We start from the raw sequence: 24,047 nt of genomic DNA, 5'->3' as shown, positions 1-24,047 counted from the left end.
GTGCATAATTCACTGCCTTTCAGTGCCATGATCTCTGTGTAGGAGGATGAGAATTTTAAGCTGCAGTGTTTAAATCAGACCTGTCATGCACATTTTGTTAATCCAAATATTATCTTGAGCTGAAGCCTCACATGCAACTTGAATCAGTGCTGGGCTCTCCTTTTAAAAGAGTCTTCAGCTATTATTTTTAAATGTGGAGTTTCAAATAAGTCTTTGCAGGGAGTGGTGTACTGAAGATCATTAATGCTTGTTTTATTCTACTCTGATCTTTTCAAAACCAAGAGATACAGAATTTAATAAGGTGCTTTTTATTAAATATGATTATGCTTGCAACACACGTTCTTGCAACAGTATTAAAATAGGTACTATTTCAAGATCTTTAGTGCTTAAAACTGAACAGAGTTACTTCATGAAATCACAGAATGCAACAGAAAGAAATCAATGTTACGACTGTGTCCACTGAAGGTGTACAAAGAAAAGAATTTGTATACTTTGGTTTAACCTCTCATTTTCATTCTTGTACCTCTGAGTGAAGATGATTTCTTATGATGCTTACATTTATGTGCAAATAGCAGAAATTACAGTAAATTTTACAAATATATATGGGAATATTTCTTTTGATTTTGCTGATTTTTTTATTTTGCAATTAAATTGTTCACCTATTAGATTTTAAAAATATTTTCCATTTAATAAACTTTTTTTAGTCAAAATACTGAAAAGCATTTTGACCCCTTTTATTCCTTCTTTTGAGAAATTAACTGTGTATAAATTACTAAATCTTGGCATGCTTTATGGGAGATTTTAAGATAGAGAGAACTGTTTCAGTATTCATTTCAAAAAAATTCTGATGATACTACTGCTGTGCAAAATAAACACCAAGTTGGGAAACACATGTGAAGGTGGGATTTTTTCGGTCTTCAGAAAGATGTAATAATCTGTTATATAGGCAGTTTCAAGTCATGTTTATAAAACTTATTTACTTCCTTAAGTTATACTCTCTCTGCACTATATTATGTATAGTCTTAAAAAGTATTATCATCAAGTTTTTTTATTCAGATTAATCCATTGCCTGTAGAACTGAAAAATTCCTTTTTTATTATCTTTGTTTTAAGTACTCCTTTGCTTTCATTTGGGGTAGCAACAGTATGTAGAGAGCTGCTGAAATGATACCTCAAAATGGAATGCTTTTCTGAATCAGTTACCTTTCCCTCCGTTCCTTATCCCACTTCTCATGTTTCTCAACTTCAGTTTGCAATATAAATAACTTTTTGTAGCATATTTTTCTGGTTAATTTTATCTATCCTGTATCCAGGTTTCTTTGTGGTCTTCAGTTAAAGAATTATATTGGGATTTCTTGTTGAAAAGCCACCAAGTAAGAAAATACTTAACACAACCCATATTACAATGCAGCAAATGATTTGTTCTTGCATTTTATTAATAATTTAAGATGATCTGACATGAGAGCAATAAATGAAATAGTATTACTCAAAAATACCATATCACTTGGTGAGACTGACTAAATTTATAGTATCAAAAAATAAGCTGATCTCATGCATACATGTGCATTTTGAGTATTTAATGCTAGAAGAGCAAGTATAACACACAGGTCTTATAACTACTCTAACATGACTGATTCTGAATTTAATTTCCTATGTATCCACTTTCTTGTCAGCTGTTTTATTCTCATAATTCCACTCACAGGTGGAATGAATTACAGATGTTAAGCAGAGTTTGTCCCGATACCTCCAGTATTAATTGCCCTTGTTATATTTTCATATTCTTTTTTTGTCATGTGTAAATGTGGCTGTTACTGTTCTAGATAAGCATCCCGACTGCTTGCTTACCTGTAGCAGAAGAAATAAAAGTCATAGATGTGGGGGTGTGGTGTTCACACTTGGTTTTGGTTTGGCCTTTTTGGGTTTTATTTTTTGGGTTTGCCTCTGAATGGAATTGTACAATTCAGCTGCTGGATGTGGATTTTTTAACATTGGAAATTGCATGGATTTTATTAGAAAACTAGGCACATGTGCCTTGACATTCATGCTAAATTAGTTCACATCTTGAAATGCTTGCTAGAATTGGTTAGATAAAGATACATGCATTTTATCCAGTGGGGTTTTGTCTTGCTTCTGATTTTTGTTTAAAGGGTCAATCTGCAAGATGGCTGAGTTCGGGCAACTACTGTAATAATCACATTGGATGCAGAGGGACTGTAATAACTTAAACAGAATTTATTGTATGAGTTGTAAGATGCTGAATGAATACAACATTATTTCACATATAAGCTATTCTTTGTTGCATATATCTTTTTCACTTTTAGATATGAATTGTAGAAGGGGAAACCTCTAAACATTAATTTTCTAGAACTGTCACCATCCTGTCAGCACATGGGATGCTGTGCAATTCAGGGCGCTATATCACAAACTGTCCTCAAGCTGAAGAGATTACCATATTTTTACATGTATAACTACCATTCATATAACACATCTTGTATTAAAATGCTTTTCTTTTACAAAGAATTATTCCCTGTATGGGGAAAAAATTCTACTGAGTGTTGGGGCAAGCAGTGAGGAGAAATTGTAGGCTGCTCTGTACTTGAAGTGAAAATGAACACCACTTCACTGTATTAAGGTGTGTATTTGCTAGGCTTTACTGTATTGCTTGTGCTTCAGTGCAACTAGTGCTGTTCCTGTGAAACTGATGAATTAAATTATTTTGGTATGTAAGGGTACTAACACATTTTTGGAAGTATAGCCTTCATGCTGTACATAAAATCTACTTGTTTTCAAAATGCCTTCTCAAGATGTTGCAGTATCTGTAGTCAGCCATTAAAAGTTATGCAAATTTACATCATCTATTGCAAGACATATCTGTTCATTTGATTTATTTAGACAGAAATCAAATCTGTGTCATCTAATCTACATGACATAAAATCATACCTGCTAAAATGTGCATGTGCTTTTTTTATCCCCTGCTCTTGTATTCTTACTTTGTATTGCTAACATTAATTTTGATCCCTCTGAGAACTGTTAATTATCTAAAATGCAGGTATCTTCTGTAAACTAGTTTACCTAGACCTGAACCCAAATTAAACAGAATCTCATACACCTTCCCAAACCCACTTGACTTTGAGTTGACTGTTTTTGGGAGAATATTAGCTAAGGTTATTTATTGACAGAGTATTTTTTAAAATTGGAGTTTCTGTTCAGTGGCATTGAAATACATGCCTTTTTGAAATTTCCAATTCCCATTCCTGGTGTCAGTTGGTATGTATCCTGAGATATGATACAGGCTTTTAAATCTCTGCATCCTACAATGTTTCATGTCATTTGCTGAAGAAGCAAAGGGTGAGTCAGCAAGCGCTGTCATCTTGGCAGAGCACTTTTGGAAGCAACAAAGGATGTGATAGTGAAAAATTCTTCTGTGCATCAGAAGTGAAAGAGCAGTGTGTAAAATATGAAAGGGGGGAAAGCTGTCACCAGAATTTGTGCTATAACTTTCCTGGCTGTGGCACCTTCATTTAATGAGCTGTAGTGTTGTGGCTGGCATTTGAATATCTCACAGAAAATATGTCTCGTGGGCTAGAATGGAGATGACTGACTTGGCTTCGAAACTTCAGAACAGATGACAGCGTGTCTGTTTTCTTACATACTTATGGCAATTTGGGGGTGGTCTGAGGGTCCACAGGTGTAGGCAGCCTTTTGCTAGACAAGCAGATGTGATGGAGGAAACAAGTTTTCTGGAGCACAAGCTTTCTTGAGTTTCTGAACGAGACTTCATATGCCAAAAAAAAAGTTATCCCTTTCTTTCAATCTAGTATCAGCCTGTCTAATAACAGATACTATCTTGCCCAGAAAACATTATCTTGCTGAATTTCCAAATAAGAAGTTGGAAGATAAAAGCAAGACAGAGTCTATAACTGACTTCTAGAAATAGAAGCCTGGTCAAATTTCAGACCTAAACATCTTTTCTAAGAATACTGTTCCTAATTTTTTCTTGTTATTTGCTGATAAACCATGATTGAAACAATCCTGGAAAATTAGTGCTTTTCAGTTTCAGAAAAAGTTGAATCTATTCTATATAATGGAAATAAAAAGTAGAAAAAATAGTTCAGATATTTAACTGTATTTGGTGTTTACTCTGAACCTTAGGATCTTTTTGCATCATCAGTATATAAATTCTGAAAGAAAAAATTACTTTATTTGCCTAATGCCCTTATTCACACTTTGTGACTCATAAGAATCAGAATTTAATTACGTACCAAAGACAGCCATGACTATCAACTTTCCTGACTACTTATCAGTCTGAAAGTAGGGTGCTCATAGCTTATTCAGTTTTAACTTAAGATCTCTGCAAAAGCTTGATCATGCTTATAGAAAAGGATTACCACGTCTTGCAGATTACATTTATGCTTTAAAAGAAAATAAAATTGACAAAGTAGTGGGGGAAAAAAGGGTTTATCTTAGTATGGCAATTAAGCACATTGGCACATACTGAGGTGAGGAAAACTAGTCTTTCTGTAAAATGGTTTTGAGATCAAAATCATGTGCATTTCATATGGAAGTGACTATGAATGTAGTTTCACTGATAAAGCCATGAAGTACTCTTAATATGAACTTGTCTCTGTTACAACTTTGTATTGAGAAGTGGAGGAAGTCTGTGATACCTGCCTTTTGCTTTGTCTTGTAGGTACAAAGCTATGTTTAGGCTGCTGCAGAGTAAAATAGGCCCGTGTTGATACCTGCTTCCAGTGATACCTACCTCTTGCCTTTAAAGCAGAAACTAATTTAGATTGTGAGAGAGATGAGATGCTTATCTTGAAATCGCTTCTGAAGCCAGCAGTGAATTTAATAAATAAATAAATAAATGTATAAAACCCCTTTCAGTTTCTCATCTCGGAAGACAGGGAGGTTCTGCAAAGGTCAGAGCACTATCAGAGATTGTCTGCTTGTTTAAAGATGGGTGACCAGTAGGTTATTTGCTTGAGTATTTATATACTTAGAAATTTAATTCCAGTTATGCAGGTTTAGCTGTTCCAGTCCAAGAACAAAATGCTTTCTCAAACCAAAAAATGAATTTGTACCTCTTTTCTTTGTAGATAGTTTTGGAAATGTTTATATTTGGATAGCTGGGAATGTTTGTGTTTGGATAGTTGAGAATGTTTATTTTCCCAGGAACTTCCAGAGGTTCCTGTGAGAAAAATTCCTTGTTCTCCTCATGCAGGGTTTGTCAGCCATGAGGACTAAGCATGTGCGAGCCCTAGACACAATCAGAATTCTCATGACAGTACTGCAGTTCTACAGGTTGGAAGGGACGTTATCTACGGAAGTACAGCTATAAGCTTGCTAAAATGGACATTTATTAACAGATGGATCCTGTCTACTAAGATAAAGTAGTGCTTGTAGCAAGCCCCCGTTATGTTCTCCCTCTTATCTGTCTAATCTATATTTATGCCTTCTACCACAGTAAAACTGATAAGCAATTTTACCCAGAGTTTCCCAAACCAGAAGGGAATTACCTTCCATTAGGTAGTACTGCCATCAGACCTTAGACTCCCTTATTTTTTAAACATAATCACAAAGTGTTATAAGAACAATACAAAAAAAAATCCTTATTGATAAATCTTATTTTCCCTGCTTTTCTGGAAATATATGTGAGAGTCCTTCAAGCTTCCACTTGTTAGAGAAAAAAGCTCCTGATCTGCTAAAGGAAAAAGGGATTGCAGGCTGGGACAATTCTTTTACCCACAGATCTGTTTCAAGACACACAGTATGAAATAATAGAAATGGGATGAAAAACAGTGGTCTCTAAGTACATGACCCTATTTTCTACTAATGTGAACTTTTTGAATGAACTAAGACTTAATGCAGTGTAAACAAGTTAAGTGAAGGTAAATTAGCTGATCAAACTGTGACTGAGCACCAGGTCTAATGCAGTTGAGAGAGGCAAATGATTACCAGATGAATCCGGGGAACTACGTTCAATATATATAAGGTAGGCCTTTTCTGGAAAGCTGTCAATAATGTGATCCTTCACATTGAAAGAAGATGAATTAGGATCAGACAGAGTGATCTGGGAAATGGGGAGCCTATTGTATGACACTGTATTGTAAAAGCTTGCCTTATTATCCTAACAAAATGAAGTATTAGGGCATATGATCCCTTTCTTACGAGTACATCAGGAGACCAGTATGAGGAACAGAAAATAATTACTTAGCTAAAAGACCATGTTGGCAGAAGAGCAAATGATTGTAAACTCTATGAATAATGCTGGCCTGCAAATCAGAAAATTACTGTGAACTATCATAGCAATCATTTTTTTAAATGACCTTCCAGTCATGTAGGAGAAGAAATTCAAATAATTTCAAGATGTTAATTCAAAAGTGTGTGAAGGTGTTTTTATTACATGGTGTCTGTGACAGTAAAGTATTGAAACAAATGATCTGGAGGTTCTTACAGCTCTGTGTTGTTAATACTTCTTTTTATTAAATTACCAGGCTCTTGACTGCTTTTCAAACTTTTACAACCACTTTTGAGGGTAGTGGGGTTGGTCAGAAAATACGTACTCTACACATAGTCTTTAATACAGTAGAGCTGAAGCACCTTTCTCTGCTTCTCTCAACATCTCCTACAGATGTCCAAAATACTGACGGATGGGCGCTGCTTGTAAACATGGCACAGGCTTCAGGGAAATGATGTTATTTATCTTAAGTGTTCACAGAATTTCTTTCTGGTTGTGCTACTGCTGCAGCTGCATGTAGCAGTAACTGCAGGGAAAATCCTCTGCTGTATTCCCTGAGGGAGACACCCAGTGGGAAATGAAGGTCGAGACTGACTGGCTGAGCAGAATTGCTTTAAAATGTTCACTTTAAAATTTAAAAACGCATGTGAAGAAATTACCTTAAAACAAGGAGGAGAGGAGAAAATCTTTAACTCTCTTTTTGGGTAATCTTATGACAATTTTCTGCTTCTGTGGGAGCTTATAGTTGGTTAGTTCTGTACCTCACATAAAAATAACTCATTCAAAATACTGAATGTAAGGCCCCCGACAGGCAAAGCATTCAGGTGTTGGCAGAGGGGTGATACCAGCTTCTAGAGGGAACTTAGGTGGAGAGTGTGTACTGGGGACGTGACTGCTCCAGCTGTGGAGTGTTTTAAAGTCTGAGTTCTCGTTTTCAGCTGTTCCCTTAAGTCAGAATACTGAGGGATATTTTGCATACAGTATTGAAAAGTCTGGACTTATTTAAGGCAGCAGCATTTTTTTTTTTTCTATGTTTAATATATGAAAAACCTTCTGCCATTTGAGTAAATGTTGCTATCTGTTGAGGAATTCCCAGTTCCAGTGTTGGAATTACTTATACTAGACACAAATACAAACTTTGTTTCATGCAAGTAACTGGCTCATCAGTGTAAATGGTGTCAATTTTAATCTACAGTAAGGTTTCTGAAGAACTTAATGCAATTTTTTTTTATGGCAATAGGTAACAGATTATGAAATGCAGATTTTGGCATACTCAGTTAACTTTATAAAGAAAAAAAGGGACTTTCAGTTCATTTTTCAAGATAGAGTCATAGTGCAATTTTTACACAGGTTTTGATGCAGAAGATTGTGTTCTGGTAATTTTATATTGCCATTGAGCTCATAATCTGGTTGGTCCAGCAATATTTGTCTTAATTTATGTTGTGCATCATGTACTGATGCAAGGCTGTGTTGACTGGCTGTTCATCAGACAACTATAGGTGCTTTTGACCCTCTGCTTATATCCTCTCAAGTGTCCTCTGAAGTAAGTGCTTCAAGTACAAGTTCTTTCCTTGGCTTCTCTAGCATGGTTTTTTGGCACAGGCTCTCTGGTACTCATATGGAAATGAGATTCTTTTAATTATTTTTTTTTCCCCTATCCAACTGCCTCAGGCACTGTGAGCACTGCTGAATACTTCCATTCTAGGAAGGCATTTTCCCCTGAAACTACAGCTTGCATGCTTGGGTTATAGTCTGCTGCTTCAGGGGAGCAAGATGCACAGACAGACAGACCGAGAGATTGCCAAATCTGTAAATCCGTCATGTTTTGCTCAAGCGGTATGCACAATTAAATGGAGAGGGGAGGTGAAGAAAAAGCGTGAGGGAAAAACCAATACAGGTATTTCTATAGCCTGTTTTCTTAATCATTCTGGGGTGAGTATTCTTTGGGTTATAATTTGTCAGAACATCTGGGTTTCTCCGGCTGCAGTTAACTGCTGGGTTTTTTTTGATTCTGGAGTCTCAGTGATCTTTAGATAGTGGGATTGTAATAACCAGCCTGAGGTATTCAGACTTGAGCAAGTAACATCTCCCTGTTGGCTGGCCTGTCTAACTGAATAGCCAAAAAAGCTTAGGAATGCTCCGTCAGTAGCTTGCTGACAGAAGCTGGAATTTGGCTTCTGTGACTTGTATTTCACAGTCAAAGCAAGCAGTAAAGAGCAGGTGTCACAAGCCCTTTGAAGGGGGTTTTTACTCTTGAGATGTTGCAGGTTGTTCCCAGTATGCAACAGACATTAAAGGGGTGATTCCTGGAAATTATGATGGGAAGGGAAAAGAGCAACCAGCGTACTGGCTGATTGTAATGATGAAGAACTTCAAACACAATGTTATATTATATAAAAATTGTAACTGGGGAAATGCCGAGAATATTTAGTACCTCTATAACACTACAGAAGACTTCTTCACATGATTGGGCTTTGTTCAAAATAACTGTGAGGTGGAGGAAAAAAAACCTGTATTTCATTATTTCACTACCAGTGGTCATTATAATGACTGCAAAAACCTGACCTTTTAAAACAAAAGGTTGACTAATAAGCAACGAACCAAACTGCAATGCAATGCTGTCTCTGTCAGTGAGCACTTACCACTGAGGGGGACTCTGAGCAGGTGAGTGCTGTATTGGTTCCCTGTCACGGCCACTGCAGCTGCGTGGATGGTGTTATGGTGTTTCAGACCCCTGCAATGCTTGAACCATCACTTGTAGGGGTTTCTTAATGGGTGCAAACCCTGTGCACAGAAGACACAGTGCACAGGTTACCTTTTGCTAGCAGCTGGTCACAAGGGGAGTGACAACAATCTCATCATGCAAAACAAGAATGCTTTGCAGCATAGGTCTGCATTAACTCTTAACTGAGAGTTAACTGAGTGCAGCAATACATGGCTTTTTCTTCTCCCTGAAAAGCAGTGTACTGCAGCAAATGGTACTGGCGGAGTATCTGTACCCCAAGATTCAATAAAGAGCAAATTAAGTATTAGTAGCAGAAGAGCATCTATTTTTAATAATGCTAGGGTTTAAATGTTAATTATCTCTAATTTATAAAGACTGGTTTCCTTTGTCACTTTTAATCTCACGCATAACCTTACAGTTGACAGATCTTTCTGAGTGGAATTGAAAAAAAAGCTGTCTCAAATAGGTTAAAAAAATTGATTCTTGTGCTCATGCTGTGTACTACTACATTAACAAGGTAAATAAACAATTTCTTCCTTTCATTTTTTGATTGCATACGCTGAAAACATATTGAAGGTTATTTAGATTTATATGGACAGATTTGATAGCTTCTTCATATTTACGTTGATTCCAAGAGATAAATCAAACTTAGGACTTTGCCCTCAGGGACTAGTTATTTATCTTATGAATAGCTGTGGAAGAGAATAGACCCAGATCTAGGGAGGTTGTTTAAAATGTGTGGTTTTCACCTGTGTATTTCAGCTTTGGAACATATTGCGGAAGCAGCAGTGTATGTGATGTTAATGCTTTGTGGAGGAAAGACCATTAACAGGAGCTGCCTTTTTCCCTCCTAGCACTGCTTCTGCACAGTCCTTATATTAGTGTTTGGTAATTTGCAGACTTGAGTGTCAGCAGCCGAAGCTTTGAGCCGTGCTGACTTGGGCCCTGTACCCACGCTGTAACTTCCTCCTGGCACATGAGCTATAGTGGGACGCTGTATGGATACAGTCGGTATCGTTTTGCATGGAGGCGCAGTGCAAGGTAGTTCAGCTCTGGTATGGCTGGCAATTATGCCGAGTTAATAAGCCTTGCTGGATGTGATCTAACTCTCTGTAGCATGTCCCGAAGCACTCATAATATATAGATTTTTCTGACACTTGGGCTATTCCAGCTTCCATTTGGAAGTTGCAGAGGTTTTTTGTGATGCACTCAATACAGAGTTCCAATGTAATCTTATTTCTGAATGGCGGTTTTCAGTTTTTTGAAGGCAATTCTGCTCATATGCACAAGCTGTAAAAAATAAACAAAACTGTATTTGTAATCAAATACTCAAGGCTTAGGTGGTTTTCTGCTTGTTATTCATACACCTGGTTATGCACCTACATAAGCTGTTAAATTCTTCTAACCTCAGACTTTGCTCAGGGGGATCTCCTCATGTTTGTTTTGTGCCATGTGTCTATACTCTTCTCTAGAAAGCGTACCAAGATGCAGCCTATGCAGAGAAGAGAAAGATACTTGTAGAGAAGATGGCAAGCAAAGCAGGTTTATGATAATTCTTAGAGACGGAGGAGTTCGTCTTTTCCATTGTCCTCATATTAGTTCTTGAAAAGTGTGCCTGGAGGTAGTACATAGTCTCAGTGCTGCACAGATGAATGATTCTGACTCCACACTCGACGAGTCACAATCAAGCGCTGCCTATAAAAAGTATCCAACCGTATGCAGATACGCCTGCCCTTCTATTGACCCTTTCAGATAAACAGCTGAAACTGTCACTTGGTATACAGCAAATAATAAGGACATACATATAGCAGGGAAATAGATACATATTCTTTTATAAATTTTATTTTATCTTTTATTATTTTATAATCAACATTATATATATTATACTGCTGCAAAAGCATTGCTGTGGAGTCGATATAGCTTATGTTCCCTTTACTTTTCATCTTTAATTTAATTTTAACATTTACTCGTGTCTCGTCACATAGCAACTTTTCCACTGGAACTGTAAACCATGCAATACCACATATATGCCTATTGGAAAAAGATTTTATTTTCTGCTTTATATGGACTCTTAGAAATAATTATGCACTGCAGGCTGGAAAATTACTCCACTGGCATTGTTGTCCATCCACTAAGCAGGTATCCAACAAAATATTGATGGAAGTGTTTTACTTTGCTGACTATGCTACGTTGATTGAACTATTTAGCAAACTGTTAATCTATATGATGAAAATAAATAGCTGGTAAATGTGCAGTGTCTCATCAATATCTTCTAAAAATGAATTTGCTGCATGCACCGGAATGGGATCTATCCTATAAAAGCTGATCAATGTTGTTGCAGAACCTAGTAACAATTTCAGTGTTCTCGGCTCATCCAGCACATACACATGAAGCTACAACTTCTTTGACTGAGAATCTACGATAAATATAGTTACTCCCCAACTCTGATGAGTGGTGCCCCATGGCTGGCAGGCAGAAGGTGGTGGTGAGGATGGAGACCGTCCATAGCAGTCATCTGTGGAGCTGTGGTGGTTGTGTTAGCAGAGTTCAGTGCTTGCTTTCTGTGCAAAAGGGCCTGTGGGGGAGAGGAAAAGTGCAGATGGTCACTGTCCCAGAGCGCTTGCAGGTAACATAAAGGTAAAGTCGCCTCCACGCGTTGCATTCCTATACAACTGCCAGAGTTATACTGAGGGAGTGGAATTGTGAATACTTTCCTGGAAGGTGCATATGGAAAGAGTGTAAGTCAATTTTCAGTGACTCAGTAGTCTCTCTTACCCTGTGCTTTGCCTGATGTGGTGTGTACCTAGTTCTTGTGAGATGCCGGGAGCATATAACAGTGGTGACAGAATAGTGCATTTGAGCAGCCAACAGCAGTAAGGTAAGTACTGGGCAGTCCCTGGAAGCCACTAGTGATCTGATGAGGTAAATCTAGAATAAGTGATAAAAGTATCTAGCATTATTTCTTTGCAAAATTGAAGTGCCTTCTGAATGTGGCCTTTGAGCATAAACTGAAACGCAAATGCTTTAAGGGCAGGCACAAAAGTTTCAGTAGTGATTCAGTCTTCTGAACTTTGACAGCCTGTGTAGAAGTGGCTTAGACTACCATGAATGACTGAAAAAAATGTTCTTTTTAATCATATAAAGCTGCCTTATATAAAGGACAGTTAATTAAAGCCGAATTTAACATTTAGGCCTGGCGAAATTTGACACTTAGGTAGGTCTGTGATAAATACGCTAGAAGTGTAAGGATAGCTACTCATTTTATATTCTTCTACATGAGATTTAAAGAAAATGAAATGTATCATGAATATCCACTCTAGTGCATGAGAGTTCTTCCTGGTACGACGGGCTGTGTTGTATACAAGAAAACTGTATTGTTCTACAAGCTAAATCACTGGAATGAATATTTGTCAAAAATATTTTGCGTTTGACCTAGGTCACAAGCTGTCTTTCTTGCTTTCGTTTTTGATCTCTTCATACATCTCTTGTCTGGGAAGATAGGGCTGTAACGTGTGTTGTTTCAGGGAAGTTCAGTCTTACCCCAGTTCTGAATAAACTCACAGTTCAGAGGTTTGCATTTAGCTCAGGAAAATTTAGAGCAAATAATGAGAAAACTGAAATTCTATCAGAATAACAGATGCTTGAGATTAAAATCTGACTTTTTGTTTGTATATATGTTTTGTAGTTGTTTTAGAATACTGTTGGGGCCATTAGGAAAAAGTTGGTTTATGGCAGATTTTTAAAAAGTACAGTAGTTTGTTTAATCAGGTAATGTACTAGGAGAATATTTACTCCTTCAAATCCCTGTATTTCTCTTTTTCTTCCTCTTTCATTTTGTTGATCGGGACCTGGGTTGAGCTGTTTCTTATGTTTTATATTTGGTGCCAAACTGTCTTTGTGCGTGTGTAGTGATGCTTACTTGGGCATATGTGGGTATCTCATAATGGGACTCTGATAACTGCAGTATTCTGAGAGTTAAAGTATGTTTGAAAACTCAAATCAGCAGACAACATGGAACAGACCAGACTATAACTCCCATATATGTATTTACATACACATGTACGACTTCTCTTTTTAATGAGTATTTTAAACCTGTTTCTAAATAAAATATATTTACACACACATGGATTAAAAATTCCAGTTTGCTTTCAAAAGAAGCATATTTCAGCGAGAAGAGAGGCACAGTGTAATGCCAGTCCCACTAAATGTAGTATTTATGTACGTTTGGCTATATGACTACTGATTATAAAGTGGTTAAAACCAAATGAAAATAAACAAACAAAAAAACATGTAACTGAACTGAAAAGTGTTTTAGAAATGAAAACTGAAGCTTGTGGATACTTTTTCTACTCCTCTCATTGTGACACTAATGAAATTGAGCTTGGAACTTCAAACAGGCAACAGAATTTCTTTCCATATTTAACTCCATTTGGAATTATGAAATAAGTTTTTCTTATATGGAAGGCTTATACTGTAGGTTTTTCAGGTGTTGCCATCCTTTTCCACTTCTCTGCTGGGTCAGAAAAACAAAAATAAGTTCTCCTGAACTGAGACTTTATTCAGCAAAAGAATGAATGAATGAAAGAATGAATTTTCTATAGTTCTAAATGTATGTTTATTCCATTGATTCCAATAAGCATAAAAGATACTTGGACTTCCTCTTGCTTAAAGCACGCCTTAGGATCATGCAAAAACAATTACACATGTTTTAAACTACTTACTGAACTACTACTGGCTTACAAACACATCTTATAAACAGTGATGATAATTTAAGAATGAATCTTCCTCATTTGTTCATGTTTCTGGAAGGAATATCCATAATAACTAGAAAATGGAAATACCACACTTCCATGTTGGGCCGTATGTTAACTATTTGAGGCTAGCGTATAGAACAGCTTTTTAGCATCTTAAAATGATGTAGAATTTGCGGACTGGCGTTGATACTCCTTCTGTTTTTTTAAGAAACACATTTGCTGTAAGTTATTTCCCCAATTTCCCCAGTCCCCAAAAGGGTAAGTCAAGTATCACCAACAAGGATATATCAGTAATTATATTTTCATTCGTGCCCTAAGGTATTTTAAAAAAGCTTGTGCTAGTGTTCTATAGCCAAATATTGGAGTTGCTAATGTTATACTAGTGGAAAAAAATCTAAATGTAAAATTACATCCAAATGAGGACTTCCACAAATTTCTAAAATATGCTGATCCTCATTAAATTGATTATAGCATTTCTTTACTATCTTCAGGCTTTTTTGGGGGAAAAAATATATTTCTCACTGCAGAGAATCAAGGAATAAGAACTGACTGAGAAAAGCTATGGTTCTCTTTGGTCATGTCTCTGTGGTAGAATTTGCTTAGCTGTTTCTAACAATATGTTGTATTTAGGATAACAAAGAGACAAAATTATCTTTGTTTTGAGGGAGGGTTTTCTTTTTTGTGTGGTAAGTTGCAGCTAGAAGAAAAGTATTGAGGGACACGTTTGAGGGCATGGGACAAAACAAGTCTTTCGCTGAAAGATTTGCAAAATGAGTTTGAGTTTTGTTTTGAAATCAAGCCAAAAATTTGTCCTTAGGTGGCCGTGCTGTAAATGAATATCTGTTATTTAGGCTAGGTAATCAAACAGATGTGAATGCTCAGTACATGCCTCCCTTGTGTGTTGCTGAAGCTGGCATCCTTTTTACCAGCAAGCTAATGCAATGGGCTGTTTTGGCTCAGGCAGTCCACGTCAGAGGGGTGTTACAGAGGTTGCCTTGTACTTTTTCTGTCTCAATTTTACTGTTTAATCAGTTCTCTGTTCTCATTCAACAACTCAAAATTCAACAGTAAAATCATGTAGACACTAAACCTACACCCCCCCCCCCCCCCCCCCTAAAACCTGTACTGTATTTTGGGAAATATTTTTTATGTACTTTGTTCTTTCATTTGTGGTTGAAAATTTTGGTTCCAGATAATAAGTCTAGATGAAAGACCCTGGCATTTGAGTTAGAGCCAAAGAGTCTTATTTTAGGAAAGGAACAACTGAGCACAACTTTTCTCCCTTTAGAGAATCAAGAAAGTTCAGAATGATAAATGGGTAGTGGTGAGAGACTTTCTCCACAGGAACTGGAAGAATATTGTGCTTAAATTATTAATTAATTGGGTTTTGATTATGTATACCTCCCTTTAAATTTACCTCCAAAATGCAGAAGGTATGAGGAGGGAAAAGGTGCGTGAGCACTTCTCTCGTTCTTATTGGAAAGTAACAACAAAAGAGTAATGTTTCTTTTGCCTTTTTTTTCCTCTCCCCCTCTCAGGTCCGCACCAGTGTCCTACCTGATCACAAGGAGCCACGAGCTGATGTTGGAGTAAGCAAATTTTTTTCATTAATTGACCTTTTTAACCTCATCAGTAGATACAGACACCCAATGAAGTGAAATGGTGTTCTGCCTAACTGCTAAACAGGAGTTGGCTAGCTTTTTTAATAGCAGAAGCTGGGTAAAATGAATAAAAAAATTGAGGCAGAAGAAATAGTCTCAGTGATTGATGTAATCCCATTCACGTATTTCTTCAAAATCTTTTTCAATGGAAATTATCCTGCGGCGAGCATCACTACCTAGACTTCCTGCTACTGCCATACAAGCAGTCTGGATAAGATTGAGCTTGGAATCACTTTGCCTCAATGAGCCTGGCCTTATGGTTTTCATGTGCAGAGTATAAAAAGTTCTGCTATGGGGGTTGGCTTTGGGTTTGCCTTAAGAAATTACACTGGTGACGTACGGAGAGCCAATTTTTCAGTGTAGGTCTGTAGAAATTCTGGCAAAGGTATTGGGTTGTCATTTCTGGGTTTGAGAAGGCTAGAACTTCCTAGGGTGGGAAATGTTGGTCCTGCTAGAGCTGAATAAAAGAACAAACACCATCTGGTGCAGGTGTCAAGACGTGTGTCTGCAAACATTTAAAATAACTGGAATTTAACATTTTTAGCCTAAGGTGTTAACTTTCCTGCATTACCAGGGCTTCCTTGGCATAGTTTCCTGGACTTCAGCTAGTGTTTGAAAAATCTATAGCTTGGCAGCAAGTTCAATCTAAGTGAAATAATCACTGTGTTTCAACTTCTCATATCACTATTGTAGAGACTTTTCTCCTTGGCTGACTGAGATTATTCATCAAACTACTCAAGGCACATATTTTAAGATGTATAATTTTAAGTACCCCACTAGCAAAATTAAAGAGGAGCATTACTCTGTAATTAGTATTACGGCACCAGTTCTGTTTAAAGCCTACGTTTGAAGCCTCTCCAAGTCACCTGTGCAAAGTTAGATTGGTTTGTAGGCTGCCAGTTCAGGCCCCAGGGTAGACTATTTGTATCTATATAGGTATGGAAAAAGTATTCTCCAGCATTGTTTGAAATTAGACCCCTTGAACATTAGCATAACTCTCTTCATTTGGGTCATGGGATCATTCATGATTTTATTTAATTTTGCAAATAACTCCTAATCAGTTTCATTCCAAATATTCCTCTCCCTCTTTCCAAATGGTAAGGTTGCAAATACAAGCAATCACGTGCCACGAAATGCCAGAATAAAGGCTGCTTTACAGATGTTGTACTGTAGAAAGGGTTCTTATTAGACTAAGGATATACTCTTCTAAGGAGATAACTAATCCGAGCTAAATGTGCCGCCATAAAGTTTTAGTGAAAAAACAGTCATGTTGACTGATCTAAAGGAAAACAGAATACCTGTATGTTCACTTTAGCAAGGCTGTGTGTCATCATGTGTCACACCTGACATATTTCTTGTAAAAATACTTGTTTCGTTTTGGCAGTGAAAACTAACCATGATCTTTGCTTGTACAGCTGCAGTATTTTTCTCTATGTATTTCCTATACGGTTTTTTCCCCCCGTTACTTCCTTTTCAGCACTTCCCAAGTCCACTGTTTTCCCAGCTTTCCCTAGACTCTCCACTTCCACCTTTTTTTCCTTTGCTGCTTAAGTGCCAACCAAAGCACACAGGAAATTTAAGCCTGTGTCATTGATAGGAATGGGCCATAACAGGTGACTTAGTTTACCAAACTGGAGACCAGTGTTGATGCTTACCTAAAATAAGAACTGTCATTTGAACTGTACATTTTATATGCAAGAAAACCTATCTTATTGTAAAGCTTTATTGTTAGCATTCAAACACTCATTATCTATCAAGCAGGCTGCAGGGCTTTTTCTCCAGAGTAAGTTACGCTTCTCAGTAGCAACAAATTCTCTTTTTCCCTGAAGGGGATAGTTGCTTTCTGCATGCAGCCTGTGTTGACTCAGAGCAACTTGATTCTTCTTTAAATTCTATATCCAAGAATATATATGGTTTAGCCTGGAATTTTGCTTTGCCAGTCCAACAGTAGAGTAAAATTAGTGTAATGTAATAAAACCAGTCTTTGGGTACTTCTTATCGTATTCTTGCAAAAATTCAATGTAGTTTTATGACCTCATTATTATTTGTTCAGAGCTAGTGATATTGAGTTGTATATTTGAAAGATAAATGGATAGAAGTTGGCTTATTTGAAAGATAAATGGATAGAAGTTGGCTGTGCACCAGTTTTCTTTCCTGTTGTTCCCAGGGCAAGAATACTACTGTTGGCCATGTTGACCAAATGAGATTTTAGCAATGTGCAGTGGGATGTGAACAGGGGTTAAAAAATAGCAAAAATGCAAAAGAAGATGCATTTGTTTTCATCTTTGCATTGTTTTCTTGGTAATGTGTGAAGGTGATATTGATAGAAGGAGAAGATACAGTGGTGTAGCTTAATTAAACTGTAGACATTCTAATTTCACTAGCACATTTCTCTGCACTTGTACTGCAATGAATAGGTCCACCTTACAATGGAAATAAAGGAAAAAGGCACTGCTGTAAACTAGAGGAATGTAACATTTCTATTAATAAACTTGTGCTGAACTCAGTGTAAAAATACCTTCTTAGTAAATACATTCATCTTTGGAATACATAGATGGTAGTGCCTAAGGCTTGAGGAAAAACCATAGCAAGAACAACTTCGGTAACACGCTGAAAATTTAGCATTTCTTGTAACCTAGAGAAATACAGAAAGAAGAAGATGCAGAATGCAAGTGCACTGAATAGTTTTCCTGTGACTATACAATTTACAACCTGTTGTTTTGTCAGGTTGTCAGACTGTGCTTAATGAAAAAGAGAGAGGTTCCTGTCCATAAAACCAGAGTTTAACAATTTGCTGATAATCATGCTACAGGTGCATAAAAAATATCTGCTGAGTAATGTGTCAAACTAGTATATTGGAATGTAATATTTTTCTGTGTACCAAAGAAAGATTTCAAAGTGTGAGACCAAATAAGAAAACACTTAAAACTTCAAAAACTAATGGAGTTGTTATCTTTTCTTTCTGCTTTGTTTTGTAGAGAAGCTTCCTGGGCTGTACAACTTTTAGAGTAGGAGACTTGGTAAAGTCAAAGGAGCAACAGTTGACCCTTACCCTCAGGTAAATGTTTTTTCTCTGTTGAATTAATAACCCATGGCATTTTGCATCTAAAGAAGAGCCAAAAAGCAAAAGAGGTGAAGGGTCTAGAGAACAATTGATATGGGCAGTGGCTGAGGGAACTGGAGTTGTCCTGGAGAAAAGGAGGCTCATGGGGGACCTTATTGCTTTACACAGCTACCTGAAAGGAGGTTGTAGCAAGGTGGGTGGCAGTCTCATCTCCCAGGTAAGAAGAGGTAGGATAAGAGGAAATTATCTCATTTTGCACCGGAGGAGGTTTAGATTGGATATATGGAAAAAATTATTTGTTGAAAGGGTTATCAAGCATTGGCACAGGCTGCCCAGGGAAGTGGTTGGGTCACCATCCCTAGAGGTATTTAAAAGACATGTAGATGTAGCCCTTGGGGACGTGGTTTAGTGGTGGACTTGACAATGCGAGGTTAACAGTTGGACTTGATAATCTTAAACCTCTTTTCCAGCCTAAGTGATTCCATGATTCTGTGATTGCTGCTTAACTGTGTTTGAAACATGGTATTACTTCAGGTACATTAGATGTCAGCTTGAAGTGCCTCTATTTATACCATGTGCAAAGTCAAAATGAAATACCAGTACTTTAGGCTGGAGCTTGCCATGTGTCAGATTAGAAAAGGTTACAAGAATTGCAGAGAACTTGAAGTAGGGGGATGTTCTTTCAGAGTTTCCTTTAGAAAGGAGAATAGGTTCTCACTTTCATTTGATGCATGTGATTTAAAGAATTAACATTGTACAGTTTGCTGGCTTGATGACTAAGTATATTTAAAGATGGTGAACTTAATGACTCAAGGCTTCTTTCATGTGGAATTGGTTGCAGTATCCTAAACTCATTCTTATATGCAGCCAAACTCAAAGAGCAGAGGGAGTGGATGTACAATTCCAGTTAGTGACACAGAGCTGCAGGAGAGTCAGAGCCAGTGCTCAAAAACTAGGGCTGGGCTAATATTTCTTAAAGCTGTGCACCAAAGAAGAAAGTCCTGGTTTCACCCCTGATGCTAATATGCGTAGCTTAAGATGAATCAAGACACAAATCAAAACTTTTTGAAGGTTAGGGGAAACCGTTTAGGTGGTGATTTTCAGAATGAATTAATTGGGCTTTATACAGTGCAGGGATTTCGGTGAGCTCATTTTTGCAAGCACAGTGGAGGCTTATTTGGGATTACTGGGTAGGCACAGGTAAGCTTCACAGAGCAACTGCCTAAACTCACCCTGTTTCTACATAGGCAAAATTCTGGGAGGAAAGAAGCTGTGACTAGGAAAAATGAGATATTGGTATGTGTTCTGCCAGGGGTATTGTACTTATGCTCTGTAGAAAAGTTGTGTTATGTTCTTTATCCTGTGCACACGAAGCCAGCCTTGATTTCACTGAAAGCCCAATTTACAGTCCATTCAGTGATGTTATAGTACTGTCACTATGTCAAGGACACTGCATTTTTTTGGAAACAAACTTCTTGAAGTATTTTGGTTTAGTACTGCACCTGTCTCCCTATCATAACAATAGTGTTTGCATGTGTGTGCAGTTTACAGGGCAAAGTTAACAAAACGCCTTGATTTTAATTTCTCCCAAACACAGAAAATGCCCTGCCTAACAAGCAGATACCTTTGTTTTCTAACAAACCAACCCGATGGGATAAAATGAGAATTGACTAGTCTCTGTGGAAAAGTATGGCTAGGAAAACAAACACTAACTTAGTGTTCTTACAGAATTTCAAGTTGTCTCAAGTTCTTTAGGACAGACTTTGCCTCTCTCATTGACAGATTGAAAACCTGATGTGAAAGAATGCCTCTGACAGATGTCATAATAATTGACAGAATGTAAAATTTCAGGAAAGTTTCAGAATAAGTATTTTGTATCTCACTCATCTAATTTGTAAACAAGAAGTTCTGATAGATAACTTATAAGCAATAGATGACAGATTGCCAGGTTAATTTCAGCTGAACTTCTAAGCCTTTTCAGATTTGCTTTTAATTAATATTTTTAGTACTGTATGTCCTCTTCATGCAGCTAACACTAGAAGACAAATATTGTGCCAACTCAAATTAATTTGCAGACACATTATGTTGTAGGTTTTATTTGGTTACATTTTTTTTAAAGAAAAAAACCCTAACCTTTTAAATGTGGGATTGTTTCCTGATCATGGATATTCAGCAGCACAAAATCAGTAGAAATGATCCACGTTTCTTCAATGGCAGTTTAACCAGAGCAGTCTACTAACCTAAACTTGCTTTTTTCTAATTGTCCTATTATGTTAGTACACTTCAGGAGGACAGAGAATATACCAAAGGCCTTGAGATACTCCTTTGTTAGATCTGAAGTAGAGATTTAAGGATTTGGAAATAGCTCTGTGGTGTGCCCTGTAAATATTGGCTCAATTATAGAATCTGATTACTTTTTTACTTTTTTTTTTTTTTCCCCCAGTTGATATTATCTTGCCATTGTCTTTCTGAGGCACAATGTAACAATATAAAAGTGTTTGTAAAGGAATATTCTTGCATTTTTCTCAGTTATTTTCTGGGGGGCTGGCATATATGTACAATTCTTTTACAAACTGTAGTCTATGTTTTCCCTTTCCGCACCATTGTACCTTAATAGTGCTTAGGGACACAAGTTACAAAACCACTGCAAAAGAAGTTTTTATTTTGATTGTCATTTCTTCTCTATAAAGGTGCCCTAAACTGATGGCTGAGTGTTTACTTTAGATGTGTGCACCTATATCTAATCATCAAAACCTGAACAAGTCAATGTTCACAATGTACACAACTGTTGTTGGCAGAGGAATTTAGTTACTAGAGATATGGGATGACAGTTTCCAGTATGAAATTTATAAAAACAGAAATCAGAAATGCATTCTATAGACTTAAATGTTTCACTTTATAATGGTAATGCAATGCCATTTGTTTCGAGCTTTCTCAAAGGATTATGATGGAGAACGGGATGAAATGGGCTATTCAGTAAAACAAAAGCCATGTTCAGTAGCAGAATTTTTCTTGACTATATGTTGCAGTGTATCCAATTACAAAAAAAAAGCTATCATACATCCTTTTTTCTTTGTAAATGAGAGTTAGGTATACTGATTGCTAATTTAGTAATTAGAATCATAAAGTCATAGAATGGGTTGGGTTGGAAAGAACCTTAAAGATTGTCTAGTTCCACCCCCCTGCCACGGGCAGGGACACCTCCCACCAGCCCAGGTTGCTCCCAGCCCCGTCCAGCCTGGCCTTGAGCACTGCCAGGGATGGGGCACCCACAGCTGCTCTGGGCAACCTGGGACAGTGCCTCACCACCCTCACAGCGAAGAACTTCTTTCTAATATCTAATCTAGATCTACTCTCTTTCAGTTTCAAGCTATTCCCCCTTGTCCTATCCCTTCATGCCCTTGTAAAAAGGTCTTCTCCAGTTTTAATACTGTTTGGGATTTTTTTATAGTTGCTTTTTGCCATAACTTTCTTTTAAGAACAGTATAATGTGTTTTTGGCTTGGTTGAGGTCTATGGCCTTTTGTAAAGGGCTAGCAGTTAGAACTTCCATTAGCTGCTTCCCCTGTGGTGGCAGTTTGCCATGTTTCCAGGAAAGGTCCCTTTTAGCTAGGCTGATTTTGGTATGATTTCCAGTAAGTTACATGTAAGAAGCAGCAAAGAAAAAAGATAATAGTGCTCTTTTGTGCTTTCTGTAAAAATAAAGTCCATTGGTCTGAAATATCTGAGATACTCCTCTTAGACAGTTCAAAAGTGTGAATAGGCTACTTCAATATGAAACAAGGGTAATATCAATACCACTTGCCTCTCTTGGCCCCTGTAAGCAGGAACTTTATAGCAATGGAGCTAACCATACAAAAACAAGAGCTAGGATGAAGTGCATGAATTATACAGATTATTTAAGATAGTGTGCCTGTGGGTGTCTGTCAATTGTGTACAATACAGACTTTCTTTAAACACGTGGCTCTACTTGACCTCTTGGACAATATCAAACTGTCAATATGATTAATTTTTTTTGCTGTCTTATTTTCATTAATCTAGGGCAACACCAAACCTATTTACCTTTAAATAAAGGAGATAAACCATAGCTATTTTTGAAAAGTTAAGAAGAAACCCTCCAAGACTCCATTAAAGAAAGTCCCCCCAATTTCCCTCCCTCCTAAGACTGTTCTCCAAGCCCCTTGTAGTTCAGCGGGCCAGAAGACGTGTAGCTGCACTTCAGTAGTAGTTACATTCACAATGTTTAACTAGAGAGAATTCGAGAGCAGCACACTAAATTTTGCAGTCGTTTATGTACATATAACTTCCTTAGCAAATGATGACTATAAAATACTATATATTTAGCTGCTTTTCCCTATTAAAATTCAGTGCAAGTCTGCCTACAACTAGTTTTACTTGGTCTCCGTGCTGAAATTGTTTCTTGGCTACTTCATGTCATATCATCCACCCACCGCAGGAAGCAAGTAAAAAATGGCTTGGCTTTATAAGCCAGGCAAATCTCCCGTACAGTTTTGGTGAAACTTGTTTTGACATGAAGCTTAATCAACCATACATTGAGATAATGAGAACTGAGTGGAGCTGAACAGCGCAAAACTTTATTTACCTTTGAATGCAACAGTATGTTATTTACCGGTGGACTTATTCAAGAACAGTATTGATTGCAATAGGCTCCACTGTGGTTTCATGGAATAAACTTTTCTATGCAAGTATAGTAGTTTTGTGCTTGAATATTTCAGAATCAGTGGAGAAATTAATTTTATGACAATCTGTATGCTAGTCTGTACTAATCACATTTATTGTGTATTATGCATTGGAGAAAGGGGCTGCCTGGTAGGCTGAAAGCATGCAGTTTGCTTTTCAGGCAGTCACTCACCTTGTCATTTATAATTAACGTCGCTATGGAAATACACAGTCTGCTTTATTTTTTTTTGTGTTCTCGAGCCTTTTTTGAGTTTTTGTTTTTGGAAGAAAGGTATGGCCATGGGAACCAATTAGCAGGCGTAAATTTGCATATTCAACGTGCAGCAATGAGATTTGATGAGAACATCATTGGAGGCAAATGACTGCTACTCTCAGTCCATATAACTCACTTGCTTTTCCGCTCTTTCTCTCTTGATGCCTGGGTTGAGCTTTTATCAACAAAAGTATTAAGCTTGGCACATATTCCTGCTGCTCATGATAGTGCTGGCTAGCTCCTTCCCTCACATTTGAGGGAACTGATACTGACCTGGTGATCCTTAAGGACCTGAGGTGGTAAGGAAATCCATGTGTATAATAAACTTTAATATTAGAGTCATTAGTAAGTAATTACAGTTGTAAACCTAAGCAGATTTCAATGACAGCTTCAAAAGTCTCTGGGTTTGGCTCAGTGAGTAGAGCAACTATGCTGTTTTTAACACTGATAGAAGTATTTTATTTTTTTTTAAGTTCAAAATATACTGTTTCACTCAGAAACACCTCTGCAAGGTGCATCAGAAGATGAGTCCTTGGTGACTCCAGCTTAGGTAAAAGTGGACTGTCACAGGAATATGGCTGTGGTAGGTGGAGTGAGCACCGCAGGATGCAGACGTGTTGGACTGAAGGGTTAGGGATAGACTGAAACAT

General features: G+C 37.3%; 1 protein-coding gene across 4 annotated transcripts in view; it reads left to right on the top strand.

Annotated features, from left to right (window-relative positions):
* Positions 1-24,047, top strand: part of INPP4B (inositol polyphosphate-4-phosphatase type II B) — a 356,888-nt gene that overhangs the window by 191,620 nt on the left and 141,221 nt on the right. For all 4 annotated transcript variants that reach the window (XM_080403492.1, XM_080403493.1, XM_080403494.1 and 1 more), the window contains 2 exons: positions 15,258-15,308; positions 18,359-18,438. In XM_080403492.1, the coding sequence (XP_080259618.1) occupies positions 15,258-15,308; positions 18,359-18,438 (131 nt within the window). The remainder of the gene's footprint in view (positions 1-15,257; positions 15,309-18,358; positions 18,439-24,047) is intronic.

The sequence above is a fragment of the Falco punctatus genome (genome assembly GCF_963210335.1).
Source record: "Falco punctatus genome assembly, chromosome: 1".
NCBI lineage: Eukaryota > Metazoa > Chordata > Aves > Falconiformes > Falconidae > Falco > Falco punctatus.
The sequence above is the reverse complement of the archived record's forward strand: the minus strand, read 5'-3'. Positions and strand labels throughout refer to the sequence as shown.